Raw genomic sequence first — 23,123 nt, forward strand, 5'->3', positions numbered from 1 at the left:
TAACATACTTGTACATACAAAATGCTTGTTGCACTATAACATCTTTAATTATCCATTTCTGGCCACTAGTTTTGGCAAAACTGATTTTTCACAGCTACTTACTGTTTAAAAAATACATAAGGATATTTTTCTTTGATAAATGGACCTCTTTATAATGTGTGCTAGTGTCCTAGCACTTGTCTGTGGAAGAAAGGACAGTGTGACACAGTCTGGGCTAGCTGCAATAATTTGCTCACAACCCTTGGAGCTGTTAGGTGCACAGAATGTTCTAATGCTGCTGTGCTCATTTGCTCAGCCTTCCAGATGCAACTGGTCTGTTTCATATGTGAGTAACTCAGTCTATCAATCAAACCACAGCTTTGAATCTTTATCTGCCCATATATCTTAGTTTCCTGTGTGGTCAGCTTTTCTGTGGGTTCTTTCAGTAGCTGCCTAGGAAGGAAAAATCTGATAAGATACTTTGTGGGGAAGGATCAATAAGCAAAAGTAGGAACAATTTTAGGGCTTCTGCAGTTACAGTGGGAGCGACAGGATTTCCGATGCTACTTCTGCACTTGTGAAAAGATTGAAATTGCAATCTGTGTGATAAAAGCAAAGAGGATATAGAGTATTAAAATTGTGTAGATAAGCAAGTGGAGGGCCATTCTGTTATTTAATGCTACGTCCTGTGTGTGGCCTCTGATCCAGGAAATCCAGGTAATTTCTGAAAGTTGAATATGGTAAGATTCCATATCTTTATACCCCTGCTATTGTTTCAGAATCAACCACTGGTCACCAGAGAGCGTGACAAGCCTGTATGAGGGTGTCTGTCTTTTTTTAGCTGAGAAATGCGCACAATGTACAAATGCAAGTCCTACTTCTGGAACCCAGAGAGCCTACCAGCTTTCTGACTTCTTATGAAGTTTGCAGAAGTGGCCCTTATTTTAATGTTTTTAATTTACTGTTTTATAATGAGAAAGTATAAGTTCAAATCAGTAATTTGGTATTATATCAGAAGTGAGAGAAGTGTTTCTTTATAATAGTTTAAATAGGAGCATTTTGTTCAACTGTAGTAACTGACCTGTTTCAAAATAAAATAAGATTAAAATAGACCACAAGGTCAAGATAAATGTTGAAGTAGATGGAATTGCCTATTGAAATAGAAATTAGCAGGAGTATTGAAGTGCCTGCTAGAATTTTCTTTTGAAGTTCCAGGTATATTTCTGATTATAAAATAGTGTGTGATGATTTTATAGTAGATGCTATGTTGTTGTGTATGTAATATATTGGCAGATTGGAAGTCACCTTTTCCTACTGAATAGCAAAAAGTATTTTCAGACTTTGAATAAATATACAGTGAAAAGTAGTGTGCCAATCAAAACAGCTTCAAATATTCATATATACATCAGAGTGTATTAGTTTCTTATATATACTACATTCATGACCTTTTGCTATCCTTTTTGCTGGGAATTTCAAACACAGACTTCACATTTTCAGAAGGAACTCAGAAATGTGTTTTGTGTATTTTAATCTGTCATAGGAATGATAAGTCCTTTAATGTTAATTCTGTGTTTACCAAGTTGATGGTAGGAAAGTAATATTGCTTTTATTGTGTTTGCTTGTTCATGTGGAACATTGAATTTCATGTGTTTTCATCTTTTTCTCCACAGCAGGCCATTGACAGTGAGGTAAAAGCAGGGGCAGTGCCATCACTCACAGTAAAGGTACTGTGCCTAACTCAAACAGTAGCATTTGAATAGTGGTGGCAAATCATAACAAACCTGTTACTTTCTGTGTATTTCACTTAGAACATGAAAATGCGAGAAGTTTGAAATACAATACATAGTTAATTTTTTTTCTCCTCAGTATGACATTGTGTCATTCTAGCAAGCCTTCTGCTACAGTCAGAAAGTAACTGCAGTTTTAATTTTGATAGGCTTATCAGTAAGCCATCACAGAAACACTACTTGGATAGAATGAAGCAGTTTTGGAAGTCATGAGACTATTTTTTCCAATAACAATAAATGTTTGGTTACTCAAATGGGAAGTTTATAATCTTCAGCTGCCTATTTGGTTGTCAATAAACAAAAATAGACTTTCTTTTGTAAAGACACTTTCATAGCTTTAGCAATTAAAAAAATGTAGGAAAATCTAATTAGAAAATTGCAGTTCTTCATGAGAGCTGCTGCCTGTAACTGATTGTAAAGAAAGTGTGTGTATGTGTGCACATGCATGTGCGTGCAAGTGTAGTTTTTCCTCAGTATTGCCTAAAAAGGATCATGATTTTTACTTTTGACTTTAGGATGATCTTCTAAGAATATAAATGGATTTTAATTTTTGAGGACCTTGCAAGTTCTCTTTCTGTCTAGAGTTACTGAACTGTTTGATCCAGATCCCCTCAGACTAGTGTGGTTTACTTGTACTTGGTCCAACATCTTTCTCTGCATTTTTCAGAGCTAAAAGTGATACAGGATAAAACCACTATTCTGATAAAGTCAGTGATAAGTCTGCTCAAGGAAGTTCAAATGAGTGATTCATTTATATATTTCATAAGCTTTTTTAATGAGAAGACATAGTTAATTCCCCATTCTCTTTTCTTGTTCATGCATCTTGTACCTTTAAGTGAAACAAAAATAGTAAATGTAGGAGTTACCACGAATTCAATTTTTTCTAGAATCTTTTTACTGTGATAACTGGTGTATTGTTAAACCTAAATCAATGTTGATGTTAATTAAGTTAGTAAAAGTAGTTTCCTAACACTTGAGTAATTTTATAAGTAATAATAAGTAATAATATTCTAAATTGATTTAACCTGGCTGTAGTGAGCTCCTTGGTAGACCAGCAATGCAAAATAGGCAATATTAGAAATATGGTCTCTGTCTATGCAGACCACATTCAGATCTCAGTCACCACTATACTTTCATTTTAGATATGAGTTAGGGGCACTGTTTTGATATCCATTGGTTTTTCAGTGGAATAGCTGTGCACAATAGAAGAAATGAGGGCCACTCTATGTTTAGCTGAGCTTTCATTATCTGGAGTTGTTGTGCTGAACATCCTGTATATGGATTTTCTTATTTTGTTTGCAGTAAAAAAAACCCCAAAACTTGAAGTTATTAAACTGCATTTGTGTTTGCAGTTAAAGAAAGTAATTTCTTTGTTTATCTTTGATTTTATTCTTCTTGGGATTTTTTTCACTATCATCACCTAACAAATGCAAAGTTTTATATTTGTTTGCATTATAAGGAATGCTCTTGACACTTGCAGGGTGTTAAGCCCTCAAATAATACTTTAACTTTAGTTTGTCTTGGTTTAAAATGACAAAGAACATGAGAAATCCTCTCAGGTTTATGTGATCTTGAAAGTTACTGTGCATCATTATTGACTGTGAGTAAATAAGAATTGTAAAATGAAAATACTTGTTTTGAAGTTGAAATTTTAAGTCCTTAAATGTTGTTGCTGAATTGGTCTTTGCAGATTTTTGTATCTTTCTATTGCTTATGGATTTTTTTTCTGCTGTAGAGATTAATTAGCTGCTTCCTTTAAGTATTCTGTGTGTCCCTTGATCTAGATAACAATCCAGAGCAGAGTGAAAGCACAGAAGCCATGCCTGGCCGTGTGTGTGCAAGCTCCGTTAGCAGTGACCTGTGACCAGTTTGTCTTCGATGATTTAGGTAAATTATGGCAGTGCCATCACAGCTGTTGTATTATTCTGTTACTTCTTCTGAGGTGTGAAATGTATAGCCCAGCCTTCAGTGAGTGCATTGTTGCAGATTTAACAGTGGTTAAAGCAATTACAAGTTTTCCTTGGTGGCACTCCACAGCTTCTAGACGCTGCTTGGTGGAGGAAGATGAAGTAGGAAAGAGTGGAGTTGTTTCCTTGGTTGTGATATGATGTGTGACAGGTGAAGAGAGACAGGGTGGCAGCTTCATGATAGAGGCAAAAAACCCCCGATTATTCTGCAGTACTTCTGTAGTCCTGGGTTATTTTGTTTGGCTGACATTTCTGTCTGTATAGTAATGCCAGTCTTGATCTACAAAGAGGGTAAGTTTGTCAACTGGGGAACAGTCTACCATCTGTACCCAAAGCAGAATCAGCTTTTTGAGGATCCTAATTTTCCACACTCTTGTTGGTTAGGCTGCAGGTAGGGTTGTCTTTAAGACTATGTGGAGAAGCTGAAGGTCAGACTAGTGTGCCTGCTGCTTCAGTTGGAACTGCAGGCCATTTCTGCTCTGAAATGAGAAGTAGTAGTCCCTGTTGAAACAGGGCTTTACTGACTGCTACTTTCAATTGAAGGGGCCGTTCTTATATTTTCTCAACATGTGATAGAAGCAAATCACTTTGTAGAATACCAAAATTACAATGTAAATCTAATTTCTTTTGGTATTTTCCATGTTCAGTGTGCTGAATTGTTTTATAGGTTATGCTTCAAGGTACTTGGAAGCCCTAGTTTGCCTTTTACAAATTAAGAATTAAAAATAAAGTCTGTAGAGTGACTTTAAATAAATATAAAAGTGATAGAGAAATGATAGAGAAATGATCATAATTTGGTAAAATAATTCCCAAAGTGCTAGGAAATATGCTGCTTTCATTTGGATGCTTCTGTTAATTGATTTAATTTTGTGTCGTTTTAGAACCAGATTCATCTGAAACTGTGGTCTTGTCTGTCTTTTTGAAGGAGAATTGTTCTCCACCAGAACTAGAAGGAACTTGCATGGTTTCATATAATATATCAACAGGTAAGCCACTGGAGACTTGAAAGTGATGTACCTTTTTTTTTTTAGGCCTTTTCCCCTATGTGTTTCTTATAAATCTTATTTTGAAATATACTAAAGGCAGTAGTAATTAAAGAAATAATGTTTAGCTACTCTTCAGTTTTAGTTAATATTTTATGTTGCATCAATTTGTGTAATTGGTCTTACAGAGGTAAAATCAGAAGCTTATTGCTTGGGAAACAGCTGTACCAGCTTTCTCACCCTGTCCTATCGACTTGTTTCTGTTCTGTTCCACCTCTTGGAGTGAGAAGTTGATCACATCTTTATGACTATTCACCCTTCTGGTCTGCCAACAAATGGGATGATAATGCCTCCCCACAGAGAGTGAGATCTGAATAAGCACTGGGAGTGATTATTCCTCACTTCCTTTTTAACAGATGAACATACTCATTCCAAATAATAAACTAAGCCCAAGAAATAGAAACCAACTCATTATTTTATGATGTTACAGTGTCCTAGTGATAGAATATGTAAATTTATTCTGCTATCCATAACTGAAGGTTTATTAGCTTAGTGTTCTACACTCAGCCTTGTGAATGTGTCAGGCTACTGAGAAGCTGTATTTAGGCAGAGCTTCCATGTTAAATGCTGCATAAACCAGTTTAAGCTGTCAATTCTTCATTTCTTGCTGCTTGGCTTTGCTCATGCACCTCCTCCCCTGTTGTGGTCACACAGTCACTAGTTGTTTCTCAGCCAGATTTGCTGATTTGGTTCACTGTGCAGACAGAGCTGTGCCAGCACAAATGGAGTAGATTGGCATAAAAGAAGTGCATGTGTACTAAGGGCTTCTGTGGAGGGTGGTAGTCTTGAGTACCTTATCCTATATCGATACTTTTATGTAAAAATTTTCTTTGTATCACTTCACACTTGAAGCATTGTCTTTATGATGGTAGTCTTGGCTGTGCAGTGTCTGAAATGTTTATTTCTAGAAAAATAATGAAATGGGTGTTTCTAAAGAAAAGGAAGCCCTCCCTTTTAATTGGGAACCTGCATGAACAGCTTGTACAACTTCAGTCCCTCTGTCCTGTGATTCTGACTGCATATTCCTTGTGAGATGCTGTGCATTCATAACTGTCCAAATTAGTGATGTGGCCTTAGGCAGGTTTTTGGAATGACTGAATAGGTAGCACACTAGTGAGTGTCTTGGATCCTCTGATTTTGAAAGCTTGCTTTTTGTTTTGCTGGTCTTGTTTCTGTAATTTTGCTTCCTAAGACTGGAAAATAAATGTGTTATTTCTTTCAGGTAATGCTAATAAAGCTTAAATTATTTTAGATATTAAGTTGGATTTTGCAACCCTTTTGGTTAGGGAATAAGAAAAGCTTGCATCTTGAATGTCTTTGATGGTTTATATTCTATTAAAAAAAAGAACAAGCAGACATGACAACTAACATAATTATTAAAACTGAAGAATAAATTTTAAAAACTTATCTTGGTTGAATTTCGAAGACTTGTAAGTAAAGGAACATAATTAGGGTTAGGGCTAGGATCTGCTAATTTTTTTGATATTTATTTAAATAATTAATTTGACATAATTCTGTGAAATTACATACAAATACTAGTGTTACTTGGCAGTCAAATCCCTAAGTGTATTACCCTAGTAAACAAACTTTAAGACTTTTGTGACTTCATTTTATCTGAACAGAGACTGTTTCCTCTTTAGTTTTTGAAAGATATCCATATTTGTGGCCAAATCACTCTTCAGTCTGTCTCTGTGGGATACAGACAGCTGAAGCTTGATGAGTCAGTCACTTGGATGGAGTTGCACTATTGATGAATATGGTCTCATGTCTGGTTTTGGCTAGTATTATGTCTTTATGTATTGTCTACTTAGTAAATGTGGCTTAAGTTTTTAAACCCCTGTTATATTTCCTTTTTTTAAAAATTTGATATTTTCCTTTTTTTTTTTTCCCATTTTGTCCTGTTGCTGCTCATATGGCAGAGCTCAATCCTGAAGGTGAGTGAATGCAAAACTTGCCAAGTTTTATAAGTGACAGTGTATGCTGAATTAAACAGATTTGGAAAGGAGCTGTTATTTTGCCTATTATTTCTCTAAGTTCTTATTATTCTTGGTTTGATGCTATGAAGCTATGAATATAGAGAACAGAAGGTCATAAGGACATTTCTTGGTGAAGCACATTGCACTTTCTCATTTGTAACATGGTAATTTGGCGTAAGTATTAAGTTCCTTGTACATTGAGATTGGAAATTGGAAACAATTATACTTTCCAATATATTTTTTTCCCCAGGTTTAGCAGCTAGGCAGCTAAATAATATCTTTGGTGCAACTGAAACAGCAATTAGGCATTTTTGCTGTTTGGACTGAGTAGCTCTGAGGATGATGTCACAACATGTCTTCATTCCAATTTCTATTGCAAACATGATATTCAAGGCTGCAAGGCTGCTTTCTGTCTGAGACTACCAGCAGTACAAAACTTAGCTGTGATTGTAGTAGATAAAATTCATGGATAAGGTACAATTAAGAGACAAAAAATGACTGGAAAATTAGCTTATGTATGTGCAGACTGAAAAGAGAAGGGTGGTTTTCAGTGTAGTTGTAGATGTGTTGAAAAGATGCACTGCTTGTAGAAGATATTTTATGAACTTTAAAAATAAACATATTAAATACACATTCCGTCATGTTTTGAGAAGGGAAAAAAGTTGATTGTCATAGATTTAGATATCAACTGAAAGGGAGTTTCCAGTTTTGCAGTTTTTCTAAACAAAAGTTATAGATGAATATATTAGAGTCTTATTTTTCAATACTTATGCTCTTTTGAGCTTACTAAGTGCAGTAAAAAGAAGCAGGAAGGTAACTGTTAGTTACTGTTCCCCTCCTTTTCTGGTTTCTGGATATTTCAGTGGACCTTGAGGTGTTGTACAGGAAAAAGATGCTTGAAACATCTCAATAAGATACTGCTCTTGACAAGAATAACTGTTACCCTATGCCGTGTTTCTACTAGACAAAGAAATTTAAAAAATTAATGATCAATAAACTGTATAAAAACAAGTGTATATAGTTTGAAAGAGTACTATTCTAAAAATGAAGGTTGGGTTTTTGTTTTAAGAAGTATCAAAACAAGATTAAAACCTTGTCCTGAGGAGAATACTGCAGAGCATGTTAAACTTTCTAGAATTATCTGTGGCAAAATCTTTTTTGGGTTACTGTGGGTTACACTGCACTACATAAACTCAGGGTCATCAAAACCAGAGCAAATATTAATTCTCTGAATATTTAACATGCCAAATTGGGACATCTGAGTTTTAATAATTTTTATCATGCACATTAATTTATATTTCAAATATAACTAAATAAATGCATGAGGAATTTGGAAATGAAATAGTATCTACAGGGCATGGGACTATTTTATTACTTAAGTGCATAGTATGCCTTTAAATACTAGCACCTTATGAGATAACATTAATCATCATCTGATTTTTTTCAGATTAGAGGAGAATCTGAATTTTTATTTCCTTTTTTTTTCTTCATTATAGTGCTAAAATTGTGTATCATGCAAAGTACCACAACTCTAAATGAAGTGAGATGTATTGCTAGATAGAACATCAATGGGTTGAGGAAATTGTGCTTCCCACACATAGCTACTACTTTGTTTCCTTAGTGCCATTTAAAATTCTGAAATACTCTGAAACATTCCCCAGCAAGTTTTAACAGTAGTGATAAATTTTGTTGCAGCTTTTTGGTTTGTTTTTCTTATATGTAACTGTTTCGGATTAATCAACTAGAAATCTCCCCAGTTTCCTCCAAAAGCTAGATAATACCTGATTTAGTTTTGTTTTGACCTTTGTCTGAAATATTGAAAAGTTATGTTTATGATGAGGTAGAGTGACAGAAGACCATGTAGAAAAAAGCTGGTCTGAAAAAAGCATGAAAAATGTCTTGTTTTAAATATAAATATATATCAAAATCTTTTTGCCTACTTTTGCTACTAATATTTCCTGTTGATAAATCTCCTTATCTAAGTTTAATACTAAGATGCTTGTGTTATGCTGTCATCAAGAAAAATTTTACTTTTCCCATCAGATGATGAAGATACAGTTGAATGAGTCATTCTAACAGATTATGGGTTTATTTTCAAGTATTCCTTTAGGAAATTTCCTTGGAACCTGGAGATACTCCTAATTTTGAAGACCTGTCTTCAGTTTGAATGAGTCTTCTGCTCAATTTCCTATGATTTTATATTTATAAGCTGCTGCAGAACAGTTACTTGGAGGCTTTATCAGCCAGTGAAAACAGCTTGTGAATTGATAAGCACAGGGAATAATCTGAGCCTTATGATAGCATTTTTTCCCTGACATGAGTCTTAGAAGTAATTTTTTCATTGGAAGAGATCTGAGGAGCAGCAAACAAACAAAATTACTAGCAAAACAGGTTTCTTGGATGGCTATTGAATGTTTGAGCTCAATTTTTATGTTCTCTGTGTATACCGCTGTGTACCTATCAGTTTCATGACTTTTCTGACACCAGCTTACTTTATTGTCTGTAAAAATCTATTATGTTAAACAAGGTTTTCCTGTCGGTGCTTCATCAAAAAATTGTCCTTAAAAGTCCCACAACCTGTCTTCTCAACAGAGCAAGTACTCCATGTTTCACAGCAGTGAGCACTTTTGCTTTTGCATAGAACATACCAGGCAATCTCTGACATGCCAGCAATTTGAAACAATATTTATATCTGAGAAAATTTTTGACACATTCGAATGTGTTTTCTAAATGTTAATGTTAAAACTTCCTCTTTTCTCCTTCACCCATTCTGATGAAATTGCTTGTGATAGTAGATCCCAACATTGAGGGCAGTACCCAGTTTGTTCTACAGTTCTGTTTTATTGTGATGCAATAAGCTGAAATACAGAATTTAATATAGATTTAGGATGTATCCATTGGATACATTCTTTTTCTAAGCCACAAACCTCTGACAGATAATATGAAGGATGCATAGGTGTTATTTAAGAGTTTATAAAAAAAGAATAAATATACTCATAAAGAGCATTTGGTTTGTGATATTCCTGATGAAAATGTTGATGCTTCAATTCTGTATTTGAAGCATTGGGAGTAATTGCAGTGGTTTTTTTATGTTAAAATGATATTGTTAGTTTAGAGAATTAAATAAAACTAATCTTCATTGCATGTTAATTAGTCTAAGTATAGTATGCAGTATATAACTCTTATTTTCTCCTCTTTTTTTTTATTATTAACTCTTATTTTCCCCTCTACATAAAGATGTTCACTTGAGAAAGTAATTGGAAGTATTCAAATTTAAAGATATTTTAGGTGGAAAATTTTAAGAAGAATGAGAATTTTATGTAGTTTTGGTTTTAAGACATTCCTTAATCACATTAAATATCTTGTTATACCTCTTTGAGGACAGCAGTAGAAAGTATCCTGTATTCAGAATGTGGAAATGAAAAATCTGTGTTCTTTCTTTTTAGGAATACCAAGAGTTTCACAATGTAGCTTCAGTCTGCCTTTGAAGTTAGTTTGCTTTCCAGCTCAACCTTCAAAAGCAGCAAACCACAAGCTAACTATTGATACCAACAAACCTCCCATCAGTTTTGTCACCATTTTTCCAGGTGGGTTGTTAAATATAAAAGGTGTTAGAAGCTCCCAACAGGAATTGTTTGTCCATGTGAAGTAATGAAGTAATTAAAAAATCTTATGTTAGTATATTAAAAAAATATATTTTGGAAGAAATGATGACATAATATTTCAACAATAATACACCTGGGGTAGTATACCCATCTCTGGTAAAACTGCAGATTTCTTTACATTGTATAGATCTAATTTTTATGTATGCAGACAATAACTTTCCATAAAATTACTTAAGCAGTGTTGTAATGGGGAAATCATGGGCATTCATTTAAAAAAGGTGAGCAGGGCAAAGCAGGAGTGGTAAATGTTGTAAATGTAAGGGGTACATTTGCTTTGGAGGATGACTTGTGGAGTATTTGATGTATCAGTCTGAAGCGGATTGTATTTAATAATTTCAGTTACCTTCTTCAACCAAAAAGAGGACTTGAACATATTATTATTTCCTGATGTGCAAAACCAAACTATGTTCTCTATTCAGTATTATATTAAAGTAGCATGAAGGAGAAGTTCATTTCCACTTAGGACTGGAGGAAGAAGAATGAAATTGAATACTTTAAAGTGTAATGTTAGGAAGATAAGTTTTGCTGTAATTATGTGCTCGCAATTGGAAGAGAGAGGAGGTGGAAGTTACCACAGGAGTACTCTGTGGTACAATATGTTCTAATCATAAGCAAAGAAATAAAAATTGAGGATGCATTACACAAAATGCTTCCATGCAGGAAACCAATATCATGTTACTGTGCACTGGCAAACTAAGTGCTAGTTGCTGATATTAAATAAAATATAATACATATAACTCAAAAGTGGAGAAAAATGTTATCTAGAGATTTCAAGAAAATTAAAGGAAAGTGATTCATTTAGCTTAATAATACACAGGCAAAAAAAACCATAATACAGTTGACTTCAGTAAATATTTTGAGGCTATATCATGGGTCTAGATTATCATATTAGCACAAGAAGAAATTAATAAACAGGGCTTATAACGTGATTGTGAGTAAGTTCAGTCTGACAGTGATTAAGTTTTAGAAATTCAGATGACTAAGGGTCTGGAACAATTTGCTGAGAGCTGTATGGGCCAACAACTTTACTATTGTATTTTTAAGGATTAGCTGCATCTCTTTAAAGCTTATATGATTTATTTGTCTGAGAACAGTGATGTAGGCTTTGTTGGTGTGTTGTTGTTTCTTTGTTTTGTTTGTGTTTTTTTTTTGTAGCATGATTCTCTTCATTTTAAGGTTAAATATAGCTTTACTCTTAACTGGATGGGCAACATTTTTTTAAGGGTCTCTATTCTGAGGTTTTTAATAATGAGCTTCCATTATGGCTAAGCAATAAGGCTTTCAGAATAGCACATTGTATTTTATTTTTAGCCTAGGGATTCATTGTTGAGAATACAAAACAAAGCATATGACCAAGAAGGTATTGAAATGTTCTGATTTCTGTTCATTTTATTTACAGTGATTAAATAAAAAGAGTATGCTGTTTATTATGTTGATATTTATTATTTTGATGTAATTTGTGAACAAAATTTGTATTGGTAAATGCAAGAAAAGTAGTATCCCTTCTCCCTTTTTTACCTTATTTTCAGGAGAAGTAGTGGGAGTAGTGGTGACAAAGAATACTTTTAAAAATATAATATTCTAAAATGAAACCTTTTAAACTGGTATAATCCACTATATGGAATGAAAACAAAGATGTGCATGGATGGACTTTGCAGAGTAGCTAGTTTTAGCAAGCTGAGTGTTTGTTTTGCTCTGTGCTGAAAGCTAAAAAGGGAGTGGGCTTAAGCATTTTAATGATAATTTCTGCAAAATTTTGCATAAATATCTGAATTAAAGGAGACCTTGCATCTGGTGAAAGTGCTAGTCTTTGGGCTGTACAATAATTGCAGTTCTTTTAGAACGTACAGACTGAACCTATGGGAAACAACTTTTTGTTTTCAGGCTGAGGAAGGGAAACCACTGTGTGGCTCACATTCCACGTGTGAATGAAGGAAGGGTGTACCAACTGCTGATATTTGTTACTTTTGGACCCTTAGAAGGGAAACAATCACGTTCAATTGCTTGTACAAAGATTGATATAGTCCTGGCTATGGACTGAGGTTTGCTGAATGCCAGTGTCAAATTACAGAAAATGATATTTAACTTTCTTTTTCAGACTTTGTTGATCCGTCTGAGGGTGACCAAGCAAATGCTCTCGGATTTCAGTTTTTAACTGGTTCAAAAACCACACTTCTTGCTTCAAAAACATCACGTAAGTTCTGTCAGTATTAGAGTAAAAGAAGCCTGATCATCAGTTAGAATATGTCCAAAATGAAAATGTGGATCGTACAAAGAAGGATAATCAGTGTTTGTAAATAAACACAGGAGTTTCAAAGTGTTAATTGATGGTTTCTTACCTCCTTTCAAGAATAAAATTGTAGAACAAAACAAAAAATCATACTCAAATTATAGTACACTGCAGTGGTAGTTCTCTGAAGAAATTAGATTTTCTTAAAGCTTTTAGCAATGTTTTTATTCATAAACGAAATCTGTCATTATAATAATGGAAAAACCCCTCATCTTAAAGGAATTTCAACATCTGTGTTTGGAATTAGTCACCTACTGAAATTTTTGAAAGGGATTAAAAAGCAAGTTTCTAACTTCCCTCTGACTTTGAGTCATCCTTGACTTAAATTAAGCATCAGACCCTACTTGCTTCTCTACATCTGAGTAAATCCCCATCTCTTCTCTTTATGTGCCTGTATATCTTTGTAAGTAAGAGATTATGGATTCAAGATCCTTCTTACTATGTTTAAAGAGTGTATGAACATGCATGTAGATAAGCTGTTACCTGGTCCAGTATCTCTTGTATAGGGCAGTTTGTGATTTAAGTAGTCCTGTTCCAGCCGCCTAAATTTGTGCTCTTTGAAAGAGATAGGTTCTCTTAATTTTCAAGAGTTTATGGTCCTGCTCTGTACAACTGCTCAACTTGCTAAACTCTTTCTTGGCATGTGCCTTGGAACCACATAAGTTCAATTGTGTTTAGCATTTTCCGTGCCAGCAGAGCACAAAGTGTTCATTTAATACAGCAGACTACAAATTGAAAAGCTAGAAAAGCAACTGTGCACTGCAGAGGGTTCAGTTGGAACACTGTGTGAATGCTTTGTGGAAACTGCTTTGAGTGAAAAATCACAATTTGGTTTGTCGATGTGAAATTTTTTCAACACTGAGATAATATTCCTTACTGTTTTCAGAAATCCGTATTTGTGATGGGCTATATAAATATTGATGGGGTCAGCTGTGAGCTGTGAGATAATATTTAATACCTTTTCTAATGTAATCATAAGTGTTAAAAACAGAAACCATCTGGAGAGTAATTTTCATTGTACCAAGAATTGTTTTATATTTCTAAGGATCAAATCCATCTGTATTGTTTTTTGTATGCATTATTTACATGCTGTTTTATTGTTACTTTGTTTTTAATATTTCTTTGAATAGGAGATCTTAAACAGATTTAACTATACTAAAAGTGCAATAATAGTTTTTAAATACCAAAGAATTGAAAGGATTTACAAATAACTTTTTCCTGGATTTCAGTTTAAATCTTTGATTTGGACTTTTTCTTGCATAGTTGTTAAATCTGATTGCTGTAAGGACAAATTTGTTTCTGCGTAATGAATATATTTTAGTTTCTACTGAAGGCCATAACTTTTAATCACATACACCCCTACCCCCAGTCTTCAATCTTTTCCTCTCAGGTTTGTTTATTCACCAGCTAGGAATGACGCTTGCAGTCTTAGAATAAACTTTCCCACACTGCTTTACTTGTGAAGTTCACTTTACAAAGGAGCTTCACAATGTCTGTTTCTCTTAGTGTGGCTACTCATTTACTGTGTATGGGAATCCTAACTTTAGAAAACAAATGAGTAGTATGATGTCACTTTCTATGTTAGCAGCCTGTTTCCAGCATCCACTTCATGCATTGAACTGAGTTGGTTAGAGAAGGTCTTAGGGGGGGAATGTGCTTACTTGAAATGTAACTAACTAAAACTTACTTAAAGGTAGATATTTGTAAGAACTCTGATAGTCAATCATAATTCAGAATATTTTTATAAACAGAGACTGTGGATTATATAAAAGCATTTTTTTGGTAGAATATCATGATACTGAAATGACTGTGCTTGACTGAACAGATCTTCTGTGAAACTAATGAATGTTGATGAAATTGTGTATTATTTGGTAGGTGCTTACTCTGCTATGTAACACTGAGTTTATACTTTGTAAAAGTGCTTATGTAGCATTTTAACTGAGGAAATGCTCTTCAAAAAGAAACCTCTATGTGTAGATAAATTTTTACTAGAAGTAATGGTGTTTCAGAAAAGTAAAAGAAGTTGTTAAGGTCAAATCTTATTTCTGGTTTACTATGAAAGGACTTTATCATGGACAATGGAAGAAGATCTCTTTTTCCAATATTCCTTATCAAATGGACCTTAAGTTCTGAATGGAAAGAGCTGCATGTAGCAATGAAGGTTGTCAGGTTCAGTTGGGTTTCATTGCTGAAGCTGCAAATAGGAGCATCATCTGTTTTCATGTTAGTTTTTAATTCTATTAGCTAATCCCTTTTAACCAGTGTAGCAATTGAAGATATTACTTCAACTTGTCAAGACTGCTGCAAAGAAGCCCAGCCTGAACTATGTACTGACAGAAAATATATATTAAAAGGTAGCTTGCACCAGCTAAATTAAGACTTCAAGGCATTTTTTTGGGCTGAAAATTTTAAAATTGTCTTATAATCAAAAGTTAAGGAGGGCTTGACTGCTAACTGTGGCTGGGGTGTTTTTCTTCTGATGTGGGTTTCCTAGCTGAGAAGTGAACTGCATCTTCTAAAGTTCCTACTGGCTGAAAAGTTGGAATGCAGGTTGTACTATTTGGACAGCCTGTTGTAGTGTGAAAAGACTTTGTAAGCTATTTAATTTATTGGTGCCTGTCAGTTTTCTGCTTTTCTGATAGAGAAATTTCTGAAAATCTGTTGTAATTTTCTGTAATGGAGCTTCTTTTAACAAAAAGACTACTACAAATTGGTTAACCATCATAAAAGCATGGGATGATATTTTTCCTCTTTCACTGTATTTCTGTTTAAAGCATGTATTTAGTTTAACTACAGATTCTCAGTTTTGTAATGTTTCCAAATCTAATTTGTCCTTTTTGAGACTTGGAACATCACAGAAAAGCAAATGACTGCAATGTTCTCTACTCAGACCATGGTAAAATTAGATTGTGTTTGTATTGACCAACAAACAGTGTATGGAAACTAAATGTGCAATTTGGAGGAAATTAGTTTTGTCCATTTTAAACCATTAATGTATTAGATATGTCAATTATAAAAGGAATGACTGTTGATTTGGCCTGAAAACATCTGAGCTAATTTCCGTCAAGGAAAAATCACTTAAGGCAAAGTATGGTCATACATACAAGTAAGTCCAGCCATTACATTGTGAGTGTTTAAAAAATGGATGTTAGGTCGAATGCTATCTTTAGCAGATGGTGTTCTTTTCTTTAACAAGCATGTTTTTAAATAAAACTTGCTTCTTTCCTGTTACACTGTAAACAGAATTTGTCATTCGGTATTCAGTGAAATACATATCCCGGGAATGATGCCAGTGGTAATGTCAAACAATCTTGAATTAGTAATGTTGAGAAAATTTAAAATAAGTACATTCAAGTTTAAAAGAATTCTGGTTAATTTGATTTACTGTGGACCTTTTTAACAAAGGAAAAAAAAAAGGAACGATTTTGTGTCAAGTTCTCATAGCTACATTTCTATCTATCCTTTTTTTGTTAGTTATTGGCAGATGTGTAATGAAAAGATGTAAGAGCCTAATGTTTGAAAATGCTTTATCTGAAAAAATTAAAATTAAAAGGCTGCTATGATTTTCCACACTGCTTTTCTCAACATTTATTAGTTATTATCATCCAATTCTGTTAATTAAACTAATAGTAATATTAGTTAATTCTGATTTCATAGAAGCTGGAGAGAGGATTATATGAACATGAATTAGAAATAAAATCTCATTCCACTAGCCTGGTACTTTGAAATTCACTAACATCTGATGAGTTAAATGAATTTGCTGGGACAGATAACACTAGCTATCAGGATTTGGTTTTTCACTTCAGTTTATATTAACACTTTTCATTTCTACACTGAGCCATTTTTACCAAGTCATAGTATGAGTTGGATAAGAATCCTTTCTACTAATATTAGTTGTATTTAAAGTGAAGCAGCACAGTCAATAAGATACAGGTATTTCTTTAACACTAGTGAATGTACATGTCTTAAGGAAATCTCATGTAGACTTTGGGTACAGGTAACAAATTCTATTTGAGCATTAGCTAGACTATTGTACAGGGAATTTATGTGTCAGAAAACTGTGTTTATTAGTTCTGCATTTGTTCTTGCACTCAAAGAACGATACAGGATTCAGAGTGATCAGTTGGAAGACCTTTGGCTGGTAACCAAAGAGCTCATACACCGACTACAAGAGCATTTCAAGAAGCAAAACTGCAAGGATTTTGCATGTACCTTTTCTGGTTCAATTCCCCTGCAAGAATATTTTGAACTAATTGATCGACATTTTGAGGTATGTTGTGTAAAATGTGAATTGCTAATGGTCTGCTAGTTTAAAATTGGTTTTTAGTGCAATAATTAATCAGATTATAACTATACTATCACAGGCATTTGGCTTTCAGAAAATACAGTTGTATCTAAGGGAAAGTCGCTTCAGATATTTAAGAAACTGCCCTTGTAGAAGTATCATTGGAGGCTCAAGGAAGTTTGCTAGACCAGAAATAAAAGCAATGTAATTACTTTTCCCTGTTTGGCCATGCAGGTGACAATGAAGAATCTCCAGTAGTTCAGCTAGCTTGTAGGAATAGCTAATCAATTAAAATACATGCATTCTTTCCTCCATACCTTTCCAATAAAAAGAGATAATTGCTATTTGAAAATTTCTGTTAAACTCATATATTTGAGCAAAAGCAACAACCTGTTGCAAGAATGTATGCAAGAATGAGAAATACTATTGGATGTGTTTTCATGCTGCCAAATTTTCTGTGAGGTGGAGCTGTCACTGCCCAGAAAGATGGAAGGTATCATTGGGATTTTCTGGGATATTTTGAGTATTCAGCCTAGATCCTGGTCTATATTTGAAGCTCTTTCTATTTCTAATTTCTTTCAACTGATTTGAGAGTGAAAAAATGTTAATTTTTTTTAAAAAGTGACTGTTTTTGTAGAAATACCTTAAATCTAGGCTTCTTTAGATTATATAGCAAGCTTAAATACATTGAAGTTCAAAATACAGGTGTGATTTCTGGGATGCTAATTTAGACTCTAATTATATTGTAGCTGTTTCTTTTAAAATTTCTGAATTTATACTGTAATTATCTGATCTAAAAAAAGTCAAATATATATTAAAGGCATTCCTATGCTTCCATCCCTGTTAGTTTAAACATACTGGGGGTTATTTGGCAAGCTTAGGAGAAAATTACCTGAGTTATCCCTTACCTGAGATGTCCCTTTTTTCCTACTACTTTTAGTAAAACTTCATAGTGTTTCTTTTTCCCTTAGCACCTCTGAATTGTTTATCATAATAATGTACTGGACAGATTGACATTTGCTTATTTTTAAATATAATCTGGAATGTAAATTCAAGAAACTTACCTTTTCTCTTCATTTTGGGGCACTTTTGCCTGCATTTGGAAAGCTGTGTGTCTTGTTACTTCTTCTGCTAGCTATAACATCAGCTGTACACAGGTATCACAGCTTTATGAAAGACTCATCTTTGGTAATTTTTATTTTTGAGGTATGTAGTGGAAAGTGTACATCAAGTGCCCAGATTAAAAAATTTCTTATTTTGTGTTTTAATCCTTTTATCTTTTAAAGGTTCTTTTGTGAGCACTTCAAGGAATTTTGTTGCCATTAGCTAATCAGTATAGATAAAGGGAAAAAGGATTTAAATTCAGAAAACCACAATAATTTAATCGATACAGAATTCAGTACTTCTGTTCATGCTGAGGGAATAACTATTTGCTTTCTACTGCAATGAATATAAAGTCCAGTACACTGTATATGTGTCATGAATAGCACACCAAACCAAGAAGAAGCCTTTGTGTCTTGGTGGTGAAACTTCATTCTTGTTAATAGGCTTCTAGATGAGATGTTTATGCATTTTCACTGGTTATTGTGGCTGTTGACAATTAGTTTTGATTTCAGTGGCAAATGATAATTCTTGAAGGTGTTAAGCTTCACAAGGTGTATAAAGTATGAAACTGGCATAAATGGTATTCATATTTGAGTATTTGAGTATTACTCTCTGTCTCAAAAATTTTCCTATCCTTCTTGCATTTCATTTGGAATGTGCATACATGAATGTATATGACCCTTAACCTGAATTCTTGAAAACCCTTAAATTGCAGCTACGTTTGAATGCTGAGAAGTATCAGGAGCTGTTGTCTGAAAGGGCTGTGCAGTTTCGAGCTATTGAGCGGCGACTGCTGACACGATTCAAGGACAAAACTCCAGCTCCTCTTCAACATCTGGACACCTTGCTAGAAGGAACATTCAGAGAGGTCAGTACAGTTTGATTATGAGCCTAACCTTTCTTTATCTTGTTGGTAAAACCCAGCTTAAAGCACATAAGCTATGCTTTCCTGGTTACATTTACCATCCAAGAGACCAGGAAGCAGTAATTTGTTTAACCTAATAGTCCCTGTAACTTTCCAGATGATTTGCAATAGTTTTATTTAATCTGTGACCACAAAATCTTTACTCCTGGGTCATACCAGCTTGACAGCACATCTTTCTTTCCTAACTGATGTTGATAGTGTAAATATTTTATAGTTCATGTGAAAATATTTTATAGTTCATAGCTTGTGTAAATATTTTATAGTACACTGTAAACTGGTGGAATGGTTTGGCTGGGGTAACATTCACAACAAAATTGTCTGAGACTGACCATGTCCTTCCTATGGGGATTTATGTTCTGATCATTTCAGAATGTGATATCTGCAGAAGAACAGTGTTTTTAAAAAAGAAATCCTTCCCAAACCATCCCCATACTGAACAAAGAATAAACCAATTTTTCTTCCTGCCTCAGCTTTGTGTTGCTTTAGGATAACTTTTTCATGATGTGTCCCTTTTGTAAAAAAGTTATTTTACGTGTTTTATGCTTTTCTGTTGGAGGATCTGATTTTACTTTCTGACATTCCTTGTTTGAGAAGCTGAGTCACAATTAGAGTCCTTACTGGAAAAAAGACTTACCTTTGCAGTGCTGTATATCACAACAACTAAAATCCAGAGGTGTTAAAGAAAAAGTATTTTCCCCTATTATTCATCTAAGAAAACATTTTAAATTGGACAAAACTGCCTTTCCATGTATGCTTTTATATAAGTCAGATTTGCTTTTATTCCAGTCTGTACTGAGTTCACAGTAATATTCCAGTCTTCACTGAGTTCACATGAGTTCAGATGAGATGATTTAAGTTTGAAGGTGGGGATTTTCTAGGTGCTTTAATAAATAGTAGGTATTGTGCTAGATGGGTTATTCTTTAACACTTTGAAGTGGCATGACTAAATAAGCCTGAAAGATTAACACAAGAGAGTTTTTTGAGTCTGCTTTTGCTGTGTAGAACTTTTTGCCTTTAAACTGAAGGGCAGCTGGGATGTGCTTGACAGTTTCCTTGTGTAGTTGATTTGAAAGCTGAATTCTGAGAATGTGGCATAAGTCAGGTTGTTGAAATAGATGCATTTTGCCAAAGCTTAGTTTATGAAGTCTTTAATACCAACATTAGATGGGTACTTCTCAACATTATTGTTGGAGGCTTTTTGAATTGGAGTTAGAATAGTTGAAAGAAGAATGAGGAAAAAGATTTCTTTTCAAAGAACAAATGTTTACATTTTTTCATAATTGTTTAAACTTGGTAGATTTCCTTTGTAATTTCTTTTCTTTGTGGGAATCCCCTTTCAAAAAAGAAATGTTGTTATTGTTACTATAAACAAAGTGTAGTAAAATGGTGATTGCCATAGAGACCCCACTGCTGCATGTGTTGTTTTGAAAGTGAGAGCTGTGGTAGGATTTAATATTGACTCTTCTCTGGGGGTGAAATGAAATTGCTCAATGTTGCATTTTTGTATTAGAAAAGACCTTATTTTCTTTAATTTAGTATCATATTCTGTCTGTATTTCAGCAAGTATGTCTAATGCAAATAGTTGAGGTATTCAAAATATGATAAATGTGTTTTCTGGAAAGGAATAATGAAGCTGTTTAAATATGAACAGTATGAACTCTCACTCCAAAAATTCTTTTAGGCATGTAGCTTTTTGACATTGAAATAAATATGCCTTTTCTTATAATCGTCTGAGAATCTCATATCCTCTCTTATGCTAAATATTTTTATAATGAGAAAATAAAAAATTGCCTTGTTTTATTCCCTCATTTTTCACTAAAGTAATTGTTATGTGCAAAGCAAAGCAAGGTTTGTTACTTCTCACATTGTGTTTTGTACTCAGAAGGGAAATGTCTGTATTTTGGTTTTATAGTGTATTCCAAACATTTTCATCAAGAGCAGAAAGGGGTTTACAGTTAGTGAGTGTGTGATTTTATTAGTCTTTTTAACACAGAATTTCCAGGACTTGGGCACTATATGAATTACATTCTTAGTAGAATAATTATTAAAGCGTAGGATTTTTTTGAAATTGAAACTTTAGTATTATAACATCAGCAAATCCACAGAGATATAAAGATGCCTTGTATTGCTGCCTGCATATCTTTGCAGATGTATAACCTTTTTATGAACAACTTTTTAAATACAAATAAAACAATGAATATTCTACTCATGTAGTTTCATTACCTAGGTGTGATAAAACCTACTTTAAACATGTTCTGTATGGTTTCTTTGCCCACCTGCAAATTGTTACGAATTTCTGAACTGATTCAAATTTTACAACTAAAGTAGATTGTAAATGTTAATTTTCAGCTTTTCAGCTTCAAGTAACAGTTGTGTGATAGGTAGGTAAATGTACAATGCCAAAGTTATAGATGTCAAACTGGAGAAAATTAATCAAGCTGCCTTTCATTCCCTGGTAAAAAGTATTTCTATTTATGAAGTAATTTCTTGCATTAATCCTTGTGCATTTCCAACAAGGCAGGCCATATTTAGTGCCCCAATAAAATTGCTGATTGGTCTATTAAAAGGAAACTTGAGCTTCACTTTCCATCTTGACAGTAATGAGATGTGTAAGGAGGCATCAGTGTGTGCAATGACGAAAAGCTTGGTTTTAGTTTTATAGTCCTGTTTACATGTTCTTCTAGAATTTTACTTTCTGAAGTGATATTTTAGATCTAAAGAGATTCAAGTGAGTGTTAACAACAGTTAACAAATAGTGTCATCAGGTGTTCCATTCTGGAAGGAAAAGGAAAGATGTTATGTACATAGTAGTCTTGTACATTTGAAAGAGGAAATGTTATTCTTATGATGTTTAAGGAGGATTTGTAGGAAGGTGCTGTGAAAATAATAGAAAAAATTCAATTACAAATAGATGCCCATGAAATTCTTGATCTGCTAAAAAAATTTATATGTGCACTTGGACATGCTGCTAACTCTTGCCCTAAGAAAATATTTTAATAAGATACATTTAAAAGCCACTGAATGGTAGTTGAGATTCCATATACATTTTGTATTTTAAAGGACTTCAAATATGAAATGAGATTGCAGCAAATTTTATGGTAGCTGTTGTAAACACCATGTACTTTGTATAATGCTCCCCTACCAGAGACTTGTTGTTGCTTGAAAGTGCAGTTTAATAATCTTTTATGTCTACAATGTGTTTTCTGTCATAATAAAAAAAAATATTCATAGTTTGGCAGTAGCTGCAGGTTCTTACCCTGAAATCATAATTTTCATGCATTGAATCTTGGCAAACATTACTTGGATTTCCAGGTACAATCTGGAATTAATAAATGTCATAAAAATGAGATGCTTCAATTTCTTATTTCAACGCACATGGATTTTATACTGCTGAATATAAGCAATATTTAGCTGTAAGCTGTGTTTAACCCTGTTTGGAAGCCTACCACAGTTACATTCTTTGAGGGAAGGAGGAGGATGAATTTTAAATATGGGGTGGAGTTCTCCCAGGGCACTGACTGTTCTTTAGCCACTTTTAAATACTTAAAACATGAATCTGAGACAAGACTGAGCAGTTCCAGTTTACAAAAAAAGAATGTTATTAGCAATCGCTTCTACCTTCCATTGCTTCTGTTAGTATTATTTTAAAAAGTCAGAAAAAACAAGGCAAATTATGATTTTCCCTGTATCCTCACACTTCCAATATATATAGTATAGTTCCCTTCCTATTCTTTAATGGCTCTGTTGTGCAGTACTTTAGGTTTCCCCATGTTTTGAGGTCTCTTCATTCTCATCCTGGAAAACCACTGTCATTCTTGTGCTTCCTAATGATGAGATCTTATCTTTTACCCTTGGTCCCACTCTCCCTCTGGCAGTTGCTTATTTGTGCACTGTCAAGGCAGTGCATGAATTTGTGCTGGCTGGGAGCAGCCACCTACCCTGACAAGAGGGATGATGCCCTCTGTCTCTGTAGAAACAATTCAATAGTGTTTCTCTCCTCCCAGTCTGCTAATTAAAAAAAAAAAAAAAATCACATCTAGAGGGACTGAATGATTTTTGGCTCTTCATGTTAAAATTTTGTGTGGTCATTGGAAATGGCAGT

General features: G+C 33.9%; 1 protein-coding gene across 2 annotated transcripts in view; it reads left to right on the forward strand.

The window, feature by feature from the left end:
- BBS9 (Bardet-Biedl syndrome 9) overlaps positions 1–23,123 on the forward strand; it is a 286,254-nt gene that overhangs the window by 57,669 nt on the left and 205,462 nt on the right. The window contains exons 12-19 of one of the 2 annotated variants that reach the window (XM_058024837.1): positions 1,650–1,703; positions 3,551–3,653; positions 4,615–4,719; positions 6,696–6,710; positions 10,199–10,339; positions 12,516–12,611; positions 16,805–16,977; positions 18,812–18,964. In XM_058024837.1, the coding sequence (XP_057880820.1) occupies positions 1,650–1,703; positions 3,551–3,653; positions 4,615–4,719; positions 6,696–6,710; positions 10,199–10,339; positions 12,516–12,611; positions 16,805–16,977; positions 18,812–18,964 (840 nt within the window). The remainder of the gene's footprint in view (positions 1–1,649; positions 1,704–3,550; positions 3,654–4,614; positions 4,720–6,695; positions 6,711–10,198; positions 10,340–12,515; positions 12,612–16,804; positions 16,978–18,811; positions 18,965–23,123) is intronic. The other variant, XM_058024846.1, reaches the window with a different exon arrangement.

This window comes from Melospiza georgiana, chromosome 1, assembly GCF_028018845.1.
Source record: "Melospiza georgiana isolate bMelGeo1 chromosome 1, bMelGeo1.pri, whole genome shotgun sequence".
Classification (NCBI taxonomy): Eukaryota; Metazoa; Chordata; class Aves; order Passeriformes; family Passerellidae; genus Melospiza; species Melospiza georgiana.